Here is a 15,534-nt window from a genome sequence, read left to right as displayed (position 1 = left end):
AAAGAAAGCCAAGAATTCAGATGTTCCCAGCAAGAGGGAAGAGAACTGTTTAGGATAAGGGACAACATTGGCACATGAACAAAGGGATGTATTTTTGTCATCAGTGAATTTCAGCAGAAAATGAAAGATTCTTGCTCTTTGAACAGAGACACCTGTACGAGAGAAGCCAAAGGCCAAACCAAATCCACCCCTACTTCCCCAAACCCAAACTATCTGCTCACACACACATTTAAGATCAAAGTCTGGGAGCTTATGAGTGAACAGTTTGGCTTTCTGCAGAGGGGAGAAGCCCCTGCAATCTCACTGTTAGGGAGAGTGAAGTAAGACTAATAAGGCATATTCACACTCAAATGAAATTTTAACTGACACAGTATATGAAATATATAAAAAATAACATGGAGATAAAAAATAACTTGCATACACATTGAACTTTCTGCAATAAAAAATCCAAGTGATCCATATGTATTTTTTTTTCAACAGGCACTTGTGATAAAACTCTTAAATGAGATTAGATAGGATGTGAAAACAGTTATTTTAGTAGACAGCTAAAATGTCTGGCTGAAGCAAACAGATCTAATAGGTCTTATAATTTTGCCTATGCTCACTTGTTCAATAAATGTGCGGAGAAGCATTTTAAAAAATATTGAAAATATTTTTCTGTTTTGCCATTACTTCATCCTTTCTGCTTCCAAATGAAAAATTAAATCTATTGCATCCTTGACAATTTTTAAAAAAAAAATCTAGAAGCATTTATGTAAGCTCAGCAAATAGATGATTGTTATTCATTATAACTGAGGGGTTGCCAGAAAAAGAGTGTATAGATTTGAGTCAGTAAATGGATTAATCCAACCACATTGACTGGATTTGCATTCATTTATGATGTCAGCTAGAGGCTAGAGATTTATTTAAACAGAATCTAGGGTTCTGAATGAAAGAACAACACATATTTTGCAATATGAAATAAGCCCTAAATCGAATCAAAAGTTGTGAAAAAGGCCAAGATGCTCCGGTAGACAAAGAAGCCTTGCTGACTGCTATTTATGAAGGACCTGATTCCTTGCATTCCTTGCAGTCTCCTTGCAGTCTCTTACAAAGTGCCTTTGTAAGGAATTATTTGAGTAACAGAAGCTAATTGTTTCTCCAGTTTAGAGTTTTAGATTGCATTACATTCTGATACTACTTTTTTTTAGGGAAGGTAAAGTTACTTAACTCAAAAACCTAGAGTGTACTGACTCCTCAGGGCAATTTCAGATCAACACTATCTCTCACGATCATTGATTTTAGTACAGTGACCTTTTCTTGTGTCAAGTTGCAATTTTGATTTTCAACTCCTTCTCTGCAAACATCACTTTATCTTCCTCTCCCTTCTAGACCAAATAGATCAGATTTCATACAAAACATAAGCAGGTTACTGACCCAGTTATAGTCAAAGGCATCCTTCATTCCTACACATCCAAGGTAAAGATGTAGGACTTGTCAAGGAAGTCTTTATGGTTGACTCTTTTTTGTGTCATTGATGGCCTGAGAAAGTCCATCAGATTACCTAACCCTTCCAGCTATTCCTGCAGAACTATTCCTTGCTGAATAATTTTTATAGGTTTCTTTTTTTTTTTTTTTTTGGTCTAGTCACATTTTAAGCATGGCAACTAGCATCTCCCTTTTGGGAGATTCTCCAATTATAAAATGCCTGAAAAGCTTCCTAACATGCTTAATTGATCAAAGCACAAACCAACTGCTTCACTTTGTACTTCTACCTCCTGCTCTCTTCTGATAAATACTTCTACCCTCTTGTTGTGGGCTGGACAACTTGTTAATACACTTTCGACTGTTACATTTCATGAATCTGCCACTCTGTGAGTATAAAAAATTCAATAATTATATCTACTGTCAGGAACAAAAGTCAAACTTTAAAAAATATTTTCATAACAAGGGTTTTCATTGATATTTTCATAACAAAGGCTTTTCATTACTTCAGGCTCCCTGATGCATTTTATTTACATAACACGCATTCAAATTATTTGTAATTGTGTTAGGATTTCAAACCAAAGCTAAGTAAAATATTTTGTTTAATTTGTGACTTAGCTTGGTTTGCTATGTTTTTTATTCTAGTTCTACCCTAATTTGCAAACCCCTGTAAACATGAATTGGTTTGGGGTCAACTGTTAACTTATATATTTAAAAACATGTCCAAAAGGGTGACTTGGTACAACATCACTGGAATCAGTGCAGTATTTGGCTGCAGTATGTGCAACTTCTTTGACTAATCTCACCACCTAAACAATCACTTTCTGTGAGGTATGATGAGGGTAAAAGGGGCTGGAGTTTACCAATTTAAGTTTAAAACAGGAGTTTTGGTAGAGGTGAGTCAAGGCTGGAATGAGAGTGAGTTTACAGCTGCAGTTTTGGCACTGTGAAAGAGAGATGAGCTACACACTTAGAGATGGTGTGCACACTCATCAGTGCTTAGCCCACCCCACCCAGAAAATTGACTTCACAGTTTAAGCACAAGAAATCTGAAAGAGGGTAAAAATTTACAAACATGAACAGCTCCCGAATCTGAAAGTGGTGTAAAGCCACTACAAGGGAGATAATTATTGTACATTTCTACAGAGTCACTGATTCCACAAATCTTATTCTTCTAAGTGAGTGTGCAGTTTGTTTTGTATGAGTTTATTTTATATCCTGTGAACAGCCTTTGGGGACAATATTTCAACTTCATTAACTTGCTACTGTACTATAAATTGTTTATGGTCACTTTCCAGGGAGGAGCATGTTTCATTATTATTTAACTATTATGCAGAAGGATAAATATTCCCAATATCAATATCAACTGAAAATGCCAGGATTGAAACTACTATAACCACAAAGATTTGGACATCAATAAAATAAATATTTAAATAAATCTCAAAACCACTACATGATTCCCTTCTGGGCAATTGTTATTTCATAAAACCCAACACTAAGCAGCATATCAGAATTACTTTATTTAATAGAGCAATTCCTAAATTTCAAAGAAATTCTGTATCTTCAAGCCTTACCTTGCCTTCCTTGGTATAAGCAAGTACTTTATCTTCTTCTTTGGGGTGAAAAAGGAGAGTTTCCACAAAGAAAGCAATGGGTTGTTTCTGGAAAGTGGCTCCTTCATCCGTGCTTATGAAAAGGCTTTGGTCACGGTCATTATGGGAAGAACTTACAAGAATTATCTAAAAGACAAAAACAACAAGAAACCTTCAGAAGCCTGATTTCTCTGTAACAGGAAACAGAGCCTTATTTTCTTTGTGTTAATGTCAGATTTTGTACACACCTTATCTTACATTGCAAAATTCTGCAGACAAGAAACTCAAATCACCTAAGATAAAAGGATTGCAAGGTTTAATTAATCTTCCCTGAGCAAACTCGTGAATGTTACATTCTATGACTTCTCTTGGAATCCACACCAAACTGGTTATGCTTCTCATCTCTGCTCAGAATGACTGCCTTGGGTTTTGGTGCTTGTACAAGGTTCATGAGGCCACATGATAAAATCTCCAGACTAATGAAAAAAAAAAGATACTACTAGTAATGACTTATTTAAATACGTCCATATAAATACATCTCTTTATTTAGTGAGGCTACTAAATGTAAGAGCAATCATTGCCATAGCAGAAGAATGACTGAGGAGAAATAACTTCTTTATAATATCTCTCCATTGTTTCATCATTCTCCTCTTCCTGACAAATTTTGAATAAAAAGGCAATTCACTTTGATGCAGAAGAATACACAACAAATTATCTGCATTTCCTTCCCAGGTCCAAACAATGCCTTGGCTCAAGATAGTATCTTGAGCTGTTTCCTTGTGTGATCTTTGTGGAACAAAGAAATTCTCCCCACATTATTTAGTTACAATTTCACTCATTTCAACTTCTTCACCTTTTGCTATAACATCATGGTTCTAAAACTGCCAATGTGAGGATCCATTTTGATTGTTTTTCCAGATCTAAAAAGTCCAGTTGGCATTCAAAAATCTGCCTTTATCAACTGATAGCCTGCAAACAAACTGGATTTTCAAAGTCCAACTGGGCTCTCTCTAGCTCATACTTCAAAAACAATTTTAAAAAATCCTTAACTCAAAATGTATTTAGAATATTCAGCAAATGGTGCAGAAAACACCACAGAATACTGATCACTGTGATACAGTGACTGTAAATTGCTTACAGAGATAAATGGCAATGATTTATGCAAACGGAATCACAATAATGTGAATACAGAGAAGGAAAGAGATTAACAAAAACAGTACAGTTTTAATGTAGTCACTTTTTTAGAGCAGAGCTGAAGTTAAAATTTTGAAACTTCTAATGAATTATACAGATATGACAGCTGGGCTGAGCTTTTACTGCAATTGGTCTTGGGGGGAAAACTATAAATTCAACATTTACAGATGCTCCAATTTGACAAGTAACTTAAGCATGTGCACTTTTCCTTGAGGCACATACACAGTGGCACTAATTTCAAGGGCTTTCATATACCTCAAATAGGGCACTTATTGAAGTACATTGTTCAACAAGAGAGACAACTGCAGATACTTCAGGGTTCGTGGTCCAGTGCTGAAATCCCACACTAAAGCACATATTAAGGCAAATCTATTCCATTAGCTGAGTGACTAGGTCAGTAAGAAGAGCAAAATAATAACCCATTACATTGTAAAATCTTGTAATTTTTAATGATATAATTTACCCAAGAAAAAGAAAATGACATTTTTATTGGAAAGTCTCTGTAAATGACACCTTCACAAATGCCTTCTCTTATTTCTATTGTATCCAATGGCTTTCTGTCTCTTGGGCTTTTTGTCCCTTCAGTGTCTGTTTAATTCACTACTATCTACACTCCACCAGTAGCTGCTGGTGGCCTAGATACAGCATTCAGAGATGCTTGTGACACACTCATTTATTAGGTTTGCTGCAGCAGGCATGGCATGAACCTGAAATTGAATGTGGCTGCCATGTGCTGCCCTGTCCCTGTGCCTGCATCTCAAGGGGCAGGGAAGAAGTGTTTATGCCAAGCACAGACATCTGTACTTTCTTGCCAGACTCCTGTCTGTGACTTAGGCTTAAAATATCTATTTTCTCTTGGAAATAAATAAATTCAAACTACTTTCCTGCTGAGTGAGGTACACAGTGCTCATTCCTGTTGGTTCGTGACCAGAACATAGAGAGAAGGACCTGCTCCCCAGAAAAGGCATGAACTGCACTAGACCAGAACAGTAATCTCTGGACCACAGAAATACTGTCTTGCCTTTTTTTCTTTCTGACCCTATAAATCTTACACTTCCAAAGATACCAAAATTATGGCTTCAAAATAATAAAGGACTGAGATTCATAAAGTAGCGAGTGGTTTTCACTGTTAATGAGGCTTAAATATAGGCATGACTAAGTTTCATAATGTGGACTCAACAGCACTGAAATCATAAGAAAAATGCTTGTTATAATGTAATGCAAACACACTGTGATATTTGCTAATGCTGTCCTTCAGAAAATATTATGTATCTTTTAGAGCTAAATCTATTTTTAAAAATAGCCTAAAGATTGTAGACTTGCAAGCATATATGGCAGGGTTGCTAACTATTCTTTTATTCACACACATCATAATTCATTTAAATCAATATTTTTGAATTTCACTCAGTGCTGTGATTTATATTTCCATAGTTTAAAGTGATCATTATGTGTCAGACATACAGATTTCCTCCCACAGCTAACACACCGGGTGCTCAGACTTGCCTGCTGGCTAACACCAGTTATTTAGGAAAATGCTCCAGAGTAAATATTGTATCCACATTAGATGCTTTCCATAGCAAGTTTTATTTACTTTGTAAGTGGAACAAGTAGCAAAACCCTCCTGCAAGCAGCTGATGAAGGGATGCAACTGGGACATACTGTCTGGAGAGCCAACTAGCAGTGATGGCTTTACCTCAAAATCAACTTCTTCCTTGAATAACTGTGTATTTAAAAACCAGAACAGATTTTAAGCACAGATAAATTTGAGCTCCTTATAAACATTTTCCATATCATTTCTCACTCCTGTGAGATTCTTTTTTTTTTCAATTGTAGCATTATATTATGTTGTTTATCTCAAACATCAGTACATAATTTCCATCCAGCTAAATAAACCACAATAACATGTGTATATATTCAGGTCTTATGTAAGTCTACAACTGCCAGTAGCTACACAGAAGTAAAAAAATATATTTCAAGGAGATAAACAGCCCTATGGATTGTAAAGACAGAGAGTAAAAATAATATCTGTTATAGATGAACAAAGGGAAAAGGAAAAAAATCCAATAAAAAAGAAAAATACCACACCATGCCAATATAGGAATTCAACCATTCCAAAACTAAATAAAAGCCACGCTTTTTCTCATTACAGGAAAAGTCAGTGAGGCAGGAGTTAACAGAAAAACCAAACAAATCTGAAAATAACATAATTAAATCCATTTGTTTAATCTCTCTTTCAAGACTGATTGGCCAATATGCCTGTCTAACCATTCCTACTATGAGTGGAATCACAATCTGAGCCCCAAAGAATGAAAAGATTCTGATGGCTTAGGCTACAGTTCTTTGCGTAGCAGACTTTTTCTTTCACTGTTACCATGAAGATTTGGAATAATCATAGTGATTACTTGGGAGTCTTAACTGTAGATTTGGCAGCAATTCAAAGCTATGCTGCAATTTCAAGTGGCAATAAACAGAGGATATTAACATGCATCATTTGCACTGTGTCTGAAATATAACCCCCCTCCCCTCAGTTTACGTCCAATCAAAATTTAAACTCAAGACAAATTTGATCTTAATCAGCACTTTCTCTAAAATGAGGCAATTTTCTAACATATTACAATTGTGCTGTCTCTTTCAACTGTAGCAACTGATCTTAATTTTAATTGTAGCTTTTATTTTCCTTTCTATTTCCCTCGTATTACAAAGGAAAAAAATAAAAAAGTAAAAATGCCCATGATTAATAAATTTTTACAGTCACAGCATCTGAATCGCTATAGGAGACTTCTGCAGTGAGTGGTGAGAGATGAGACACTATTTTTTAATTCTAGAATCCTCCAGCAGGTCAGAAATCAAGACACTCCTCAGTGCTCCATGCTGACCCTGAAGGAAGAAACCTCCTTTGGGCAGAGGAAGAAATAAAAAAATATAGAGACTCTTCATTTAAGCACACAGCAGACATGCACTGAGAAGCCAAGCATGGCCAGGAAGAACCTATCCTTTCTCAGCCGTCCCCAGCAGGATGGCTGAACTCCCACTGGACATAGAGGATTCATCTCTGGAGATACAATCCTAAAGAATGCTGGACCCACCCGCTCCAGGGAAAAACCCTTAATGGTGTGAACATATAAGCCATCCCCACTGAGGTCAAACAATTTCATAGAACACTTCCAGAGAGGGCTCATCAACAACTACTGTGAACAATATGCTTGCCAGCACCTCACCACCCTCACAGTAAAGAACTTCTCCCTAATATCCAGTCTAAATCTGCCCTCCCTCACCTTAAAGCCATGAAGAACATGCAGTGCTAATGCCTAGGTGAAGGTGCTTAGCCAAACTGGAGACAAGGCTGCTGAGCACAGGGCATCGCCTGGCGACACCATCACAGAAACCTCTGTGCCTGCACAGCTCTGATGGGAAATGGCCTTTGTGCCAGCAGTGCCAATCTCAGGGCAGTATTCACAGAGCTTCACAGCACTGCAGTCACAAACTCAACATTTTTAAGACTAATTAACTCATCTATTTGTCTTGGGTGTATAATTTGTGTTATTCATGTGTTATTAGATACACCTGGCTGAGAGGAAGATTACTAAAGCTTCTGGTCCCACTTGTAAATGAGATGTGGCTTCTCAGGCAGCATTCAGAGAACACACAAAGTGGACTCCAAAGGATTATGATTTTTATTTTGGATGGTATGAGAGACCTGATAACTCAAGAGTGTCTAAGTGAGAGCGAAATATAGTCCCTTTACTCTCAGAGTGATGAAAAACAATACCTAAAAAATCAGACCAAGGTCATTCCAAGCAGAGAGTAAAATGAAATGTCTCCCAGATAGCAGTTTAATCTTGTAGATTTTCCCAGGAAGATGCATTACAAAATCACTCCTCACAAATGTTAAGTTATAAGTGGATCCAATAAGTCTGCTTCTGTGTCCAACTGAATTGGGTGGAATACATATAGAAAGGAATTTACAGACACCCCAGAACAGTATTTTACTTTTCATGTTAAGCATTCACAACTTCCTCTAGAACTGTTACTTTCTCTTGAAGAGTCCCTTTTAAGATGTCACACAGAAGCATTTCAAAACAGCAACTGGTCTCTAGGAGAAACACCATAAGGGAGGGGAAAATGGGAATATTAAGGATGATTCCTGAGAATTATTTGCTACACTAATCACATAATCTCAGGACACAACCCAAGCCCATCTGAAGCTATCCTGGTGGACCTAATGGAAAGCATGTATCACAGCTTCTTCTCCCCTGGGTTGTGGTCAGCTCATTAATCATTTGGATATCACAACAGAAGGTGCAATATTTTTTTGTCTAGTATCAGCAACTTATTAGGCACTTTGGATGTGGAATGAATATTTAGAGGTCAGGATCTTAAAATAGGCTGGTTAGCAACTGGAGCAGTTGGTAATGTATGACATACTGAAGAAGGAGTGAATATCAGAGTTAGAACCTTAATAGAAAAATGTGTTCAGAGGAACTGGACAGAGCACAGTTGGCTTACATTGCACCTAAGCAAGCCTGAAATAATATAATCAGGTCATAAAAGAAAATAGTTTTGAAATAGTTGGCTTTCCTTTAGGAAAGAAATCAAGTTTGAGGGTGCTTACATATCATAGTAATGAATGCCTGCAGAGAACCAGCTATGGCTGTTCTGACTGGTATTGATGAACAGACTGAAATTTCTGCCCTGTTGGCAACCTGTATCTAACTAAATCAGCCAGATCTTTTCAACTAAATACCTCAAAGGGGCTGATGATGCCAAGTCTCTAGGGAATACCAATTACAACTCAGTTCATCAGTCTCTTTACTTAGAAAAGGGGAGGGATACACAAGCTGATCCCAAACCCTCCACAGGAACAAACCTCATGCATCTATAACCTGCTAGAACCAAAACATCATTGCCACTTGACTACCATGACAGTGCAAATTTTCTTGAGAAATGCTCCCTTCAAAAACATTTCAGAGCAGTACCTCATCCTGCCAGCCTGAGAATTCAAAAAAACTGGCACACATTAAGCAAATTAGGAATTTTTGCAATATACTGAGAAAGGCATGAATATGCCAAAGGTCACAGTAAAAACAGAAGACTCCTTTGATCTTCTTGCAAAGTCCAATGTCAGCCTGGCTATTGCTAATTCTTCAGCAAAAGTGATCATTTGATATATCCCTTGTAGATTCCTACATCCAAAGTGGGCAAAACTTAATGTTGAGATGCTTTGAGGGGTGGTCCCCATATAGGTTTGTTCACATACTCACAAGTTTGGGTTTAAATCGATGCACTCCAGTACCAAGAACTAAATCAGATGGTCTTTTCCAGTATGCTCTAAATCAGCAGTTTGAGAGGAAAATAGCACTAGGAAAGGCATAGCACCAATTCTTGTCACAGCAGGGGAATGTTCCCTAACCTGGTTTTATATTGCCTATGAAACAAAAACATTTTTTGTGTCTAAGAGGTAAAAAAAGAAAAAAAAAGAAAAAAGAAAGAAGAAGAAGAAGAAGGAAAAAAAAATAGTATTAAAACCAGAAATGGGCAAGTTTAACTCTTTCCCACTAATACTTCCACAAACATTAGTATTTACTGGAAAAAACAGGCACACACTGACCTTTTTAGCTTAGGCATTCACAGATTAATCTAATTCAAGTGCTTATTTTGTAGACCTCCAACTAAACAGCAAATATTTTCTTCCTCAACACATCACAGAGGAAAAATATAAAACAATGCTTTCCAAACAGGATAATGGATGCATAACAAATGACTGCAGTATGTGATTTGATCTAAATTAATGAAGAAACAGTTCAAACAGTTCCTAGCTACCAACCATTAATTTGTCAACAGCAAAATCTGCACTAAGCTCAAAGAGAAATTACATGGATGGTAATTAGTGACAGGGAGAAAACATGAAGGAAAAAAGGCAGTTGTGGTGGCTAAAATGATCACTTATATAGGATTGATCAGGACCTCATCATCTTCTGTAATAGATAAACACATTTCTGTCCTAAAAATACTAAAGGTATGCCTTTTGGTCCTTTACTATGAATCTCAGCTCTGTTATAAGGTTGTATAAGAATTTTCTGGGAAGACTACAAAAGTGAACTCTCAAAACATTGCTCTGGGGAATCTCACTTTGCACAATTTTTCCTCTCCAATCCCAAATACTCATCAGGTGTTTTCACAGGCAAAGGCCTTCCTATAATGCACCCAAGACATCCCCAACACTAGCTGAGGCATCAACTTCCAGCACATCTATTCCTCTCTCTCCCAGTTTTACAGAGCATTTCTTATGGAGATCAAGGTAATTAATAACTCTGCCAGAAGTTATGAAGAATAAGTAGCATTTTACAAACTTGTAGGTAATAAATGTGTGTGTGTGAGTGTGAATATACACATTTGCAAACACAAACAAGGTCAAGGAACCAGATGGGCCACCTCCAAAGCTGCTGACTCTAATCACTGAGAGCTTTGAAAGGCTCAGTGACTGCGAGTTCGTCAAGACTGGAAAACAATAAACATCATGCCTGTCTTAGCATTGTCTGCAAAGTGCTTCAGAAGTGTCTCACAGGTCTCACACGTGTTTTGCTTTTGCCCATTTCCATCCCTAAAGGGGTAGCTGGCACTAGGAAATGAGCTGGTAAAGTCTTTATCCTTCAGGAAGCTCCTGATTCCTTTTGAAAAGTGTAGACACTAGCCTGGCTGGGTATAGCTAAAGACTGAACAGGTCTTCTCCCCTACACCAGGAGGGAAAACACAAACCTGGGGGAAAGAGCTGCTCTGAGCAAGTCTTTCATACTTAAGTCACACCAGATTATGTGGGTTTGAAGGAGAAAATGGGAGATGGAAAAAATGGAGAGGAGCAGAGGCAATGCTGGAAAAACAGTAATTATTTTTCACTTGAATTTGGCCATACCTCTATTATGTAGGCTACAAAGCTTAATTATAAAAGCTCTTGCTATTGAAATATTTCCCCTTATCTTTGATATCCAGTCCAAATGGACTGGAAAAAAACCCTTGAAAAGCAGAAAGAAAATGTCTTTTAAAGTAATTTTTGGTCCCATTAGGGTGAATCTCATTAATAGAAAAAGGACTTCACTGAAGAATAGAGCTTTTATATTCAGAAGCATACAGTACTGCTGTGCCTGATTGTAGCAGCACTGCAGATAATAAACCTTTCTCCACTGGGGCTTAGATTTTTTGCAGTTGTAAAATACCCATTTGATATTGAGGTAGGATTTCAGTAAATACACATACCTGGTAGCTGTTGTCCTCGTTTTCTCTGGGTGTACTTGGGAGTGGTGTTGACTGGTGCTTTTGGAAGAGGATGTTTAAAATATTTTTTCTATTGAAAAGCATATTTTTTTTTCCATTACTGAAATGTGTTGCTGAAAACTTACATCAGATTTACAAGTATGATTCCTAGGGCCCATGAGGGACTTGGGGGGAGAGAACAGCTCCCTCTGGGGATGCTCCACCTTATGCACATGGTTAGAAAATATTTGTTGGGGCAGAGATACTGTCTTTGTTCATTAGTTGTTAGAGCACTCATGTGTGTGATTGCAGGAACAAGTCCTGGCCTCACCCCTGTTGAATGCTACTATTACTAAACCTTAGGCAATTCTGTTCATATTCTCACACATATGAGAGGGACATCACCCAAACCAACTCAGAAATAGAAATAACATACTCTTGCTCATTTGCTACATTGGAAAAATTTAGGGGCAAGTGTTATTGTTTCTATCTTTGTTCCTGAGAATGTTATTTTGACTCTTTTCCACTAGATTTTAATGAGTAGTTTAAAAGTGAATACAGACATTAATAAATGAATGAACAAACATTTCTACTAATACCCTTTTCTCATTTTACTAACATTTAATCCTCCTTAAAAGCTTGTCTTTGTAATTAAAACAGGCATTTGTTTGCTTGTTATTTTGTTTGGTTTTAACATAATATTTTACTGGAAATGGAAAGTTGAGGAGCTTGGCTCCTAGCAGTGTGTTTAGAGACAGGGAACAGTAAGGAAGATTTCAGGAGCTTTCTCTCCTGCCAAGAACATTGCTAGAGATTCAGCTACAAATTATAACTGATATGGAAAAAGAAAATCCAGGCAATATTGTTCTTTTCCTTTCTAAGACAAGCAACTACACAGAGCTCTAAAAACATGAGACCAAGGTTAGTCTTGGAGCTACAATTCTGATCCCAGTCAGATAGAATTCTGCAAAGTGACCATTTTGCAGACCCTGGGACTGATGCCATCATAAAGCAGAATCCAAACAAAACATCAGCCTTATCACTGCTTTTGCCCTTACAAGATTTTTGCAGTGGTTCTTGAGGCTGTAAGACGAATGTCTTATGAGACTTTACATTTATCAAAGTTTCTCTATATCTCCCACCCATACCAACAAGATGTGAGTAAAAATAAGTGTCCTTTGAGTGGTGTTAAAAGATGGGTGCCTGCAGTGTGTGGAAGGTAACTTCCCAACAGAGCTGATGAGGGACACAACTAGGGAACATGCCCTGCTGGACCTCCTGTTTAGGAACAGGGACACTGCTGTGGTCACAAAAATTATAAGTTTGCTGCTCTTGGAGAAGCATTTATGGCATTTGGAAGGTCATCATGAGGTTAAGAAGGGAGAAAAGTGGAAGGGCCAAAGCCCAGCAAGAATTTAACCTGCCTAATGCCATTAAAAAAAAAAAAAAAGGTTTTGGTGGCTTTTCTTGCGTGTTTTAGGTTGCAGTTTTTTGCTATTTTGTTTGGGACTTTTTTGTTGTGATTGCTGGGTTTTTTTCCTGTTGGCATTAGCCCTGTAAATGACACTGTACTTACTTATTTTTATAAAGTCCTTGCCAGTATAACTGTCCAACACATCTTGTTCTTCACCTCTTATGCTTTAAGCCACTGCAGCCTGGGACTACAGCTAGACATTGATAAAAAATGCAAGAATACTTACAGACTTTTTTATTGATTGCATTTGAGACAATGCTCCTAAAAACTTGTGAGCACCATCAAATCACCATAATACAACACAACTAACTGGGTGGAGGCCAATGTGAGCAAGCCATAAAGGATGAGACATAAAAAATGAAACATTGGGATATATAAAGAGCCTCTTTCACATAATTAAAGTTAATTAAAAACTCCCAGTATAATCTATATCCAGAAAAAATGGCCTTTTGTCATTTCTTCAAGTGAGTTTCCTGAGAGAAGCACTCATCTGAGACTGCAGTCCATTCCAGAAAAGTAAATAGAAATCACAAAATAATCAACAGCCTGTCCCAAGGGGCAAACTAATTTACTAACAGTTCTTGATAATTTATTGCAAGTTAAACAGTTCAGTGACATGCAGAAGAAAAAAAGGGGAGAAAAAAACTTATTTATTCTCTTGCCCGACAGTGTCTCACAACCAAATATATCTTCCTACATCAGCTTGTTCCTTGGCATTTCTTTGAGAGAATTGATAAGTGGACAAGAAAAAGTTTGTAGAGAAATAAACTATAACTTATTTATTGTTACTGAAAATAAAAGGGCTTATAGAACTCAAAAGATATCAAAGATGGCATATTTACAAAAAAAAAAAAACACCACAAAAAACCCCTCAACCTTCCCCCCACCCAAAATGAAAAAAACCCAATATCCCACCCAACCAACCTCCCCCAAAAACCAAGAGAAAAGATAAGCCTCTTTCAAGAAGGAAGATTGCCCAGGGGGATGGCTAGTTTTCCCAAATTGCCTCCAAACAGACCTTCGTGATCTGTGAAATAATTTGCCTTGGATGACTAAACAATATATTGTATGTTTATACAAAGGATCCTAATAAAAATGTTTCAGGAAAAATTACGAAAATTAAAATGACCAAAATTTCTCAGACTTTTACCTGTATAAATCTATGTGGTGATTTGGCATGCAGAAATAACACTGATGCTAGCATTCATAAACAAAGCAGCAAGAAGACCCCACCATCTAAAATGTACTCAGCATGCCTGTAATCCCAGCTAGGTTTTCAAAGGGCTTCAGCACATCCATTTTTCTGTCAGCCTGATTACAAGTTGCCCAGGGCAAGATTCTCTCCCTGTTTCCCATCTGGACAGTGGTGAGCTCAATCATACCTCTGCCTGTAGGTGCAATAATGATTAAAGTAAACAAATACAGCTGCAAAAACCACACTGGTCACACCCAGTGCTAAGAGCAGCTGAGTGTTTTTTGAAGCAATTTTTTTTTTAACTTCAAATGAGAACTTGGTGATTTTTAAAGAAACAATAATTATTTATGGCAAATTAATTCAAATGAGCTACACACTGTCCTCATTTCCTCTGCCATATTCAGAAAGCAGCTCCACTAATTTCATTCACTGTACTAGTGTGTGATTTGCAAACTGCTCAGCATCAGAAATTCTCAACTGCAGCATCATTTATGCTTTCCACAATTTTTAGAGAATTTAAATCTACGCCTACAGAGAAGCCTGGGTCTGCTTAGCCTCCTATTCTGAGCATCTTTTGCAAGGTTTGTCACTAGGAAGGGTTTTCAGTATCCCCAAGCTACAAATGACTTTTCAAAGATCCATGGCTGTGGGTGTTAATGAAAGGCTCGCTGTGATCTGGGCTGTTGGAGTAGCTGCAGACAAGGAGAAAGAGAGCAAAAGAGAACAACACAGGTTCATGCCCCAAGAACCTGAAGTGGCACCATGCTAACAGACAATAATCACTGCAAGCAATTGAGAAGCTGAACTGTTCCCCTGGAAAACATGCTGTGACAGAGAAATGTCAGATTGCCAACAGCTAGTTGAAACAGGATGAAACAAGAAGCTGAAGTTATGTTTTTGGAGTGGCCTATATAATTTCTGCAGAATGCTAAATTCTTGCAAACTCTCAACAACAAAATACCCAACCTGTCAAACCTCAGCTAAGATGTGTTCATCTGGTTGCCATCTCTCTCTCTCAGTGACATTGAGGACTGTCAGGTCCCTCTGCTGAGCAGGACACAGGATTCTACAGAAATCCAACCAGCTGGGGCAGCTACAGCATGATGCCAATGTTTATCTAGTACAAAACAATTGTTTACTTCTTTCTTTTCCACATTCAAATTTACAGTGAGTGTATATATTTAGTCTTTCAGTTTTGAGAATTCAATTTGTGAATTCAGATTTAGGCCATAGATTCTTACAGAGCATGGAACCTACATCTACTGCAGAAAGATTCTTTGCAGGGAACTGGGACCATAAGGTTCAATCTAGTGCAGATTTGTTTCCAATTAAGGCTTGTTGTACAATAAAGTAACTTCCCACTGGAA

The 15,534-nt window shown here is 37.5% G+C and overlaps 1 protein-coding gene across 3 annotated transcripts in view; it reads right to left on the bottom strand.

Annotated features, from left to right (window-relative positions):
- Positions 1-15,534, bottom strand: part of SORCS2 (sortilin related VPS10 domain containing receptor 2) — a 536,859-nt gene that overhangs the window by 109,809 nt on the left and 411,516 nt on the right. For all 3 annotated transcript variants that reach the window (XM_036381659.2, XM_036381658.2, XM_036381660.2), the window contains exon 4: positions 3,039-3,203. In XM_036381659.2, coding sequence (XP_036237552.1) covers positions 3,039-3,203 — 165 coding nt within the window. The remainder of the gene's footprint in view (positions 1-3,038; positions 3,204-15,534) is intronic.

The sequence above is a fragment of the Molothrus ater genome, chromosome 4, assembly GCF_012460135.2.
Source record: "Molothrus ater isolate BHLD 08-10-18 breed brown headed cowbird chromosome 4, BPBGC_Mater_1.1, whole genome shotgun sequence".
Classification (NCBI taxonomy): Eukaryota; Metazoa; Chordata; class Aves; order Passeriformes; family Icteridae; genus Molothrus; species Molothrus ater.
Note: the sequence above shows the minus strand (reverse complement) of the source record. Positions and strands in the feature narration are given on the sequence as shown.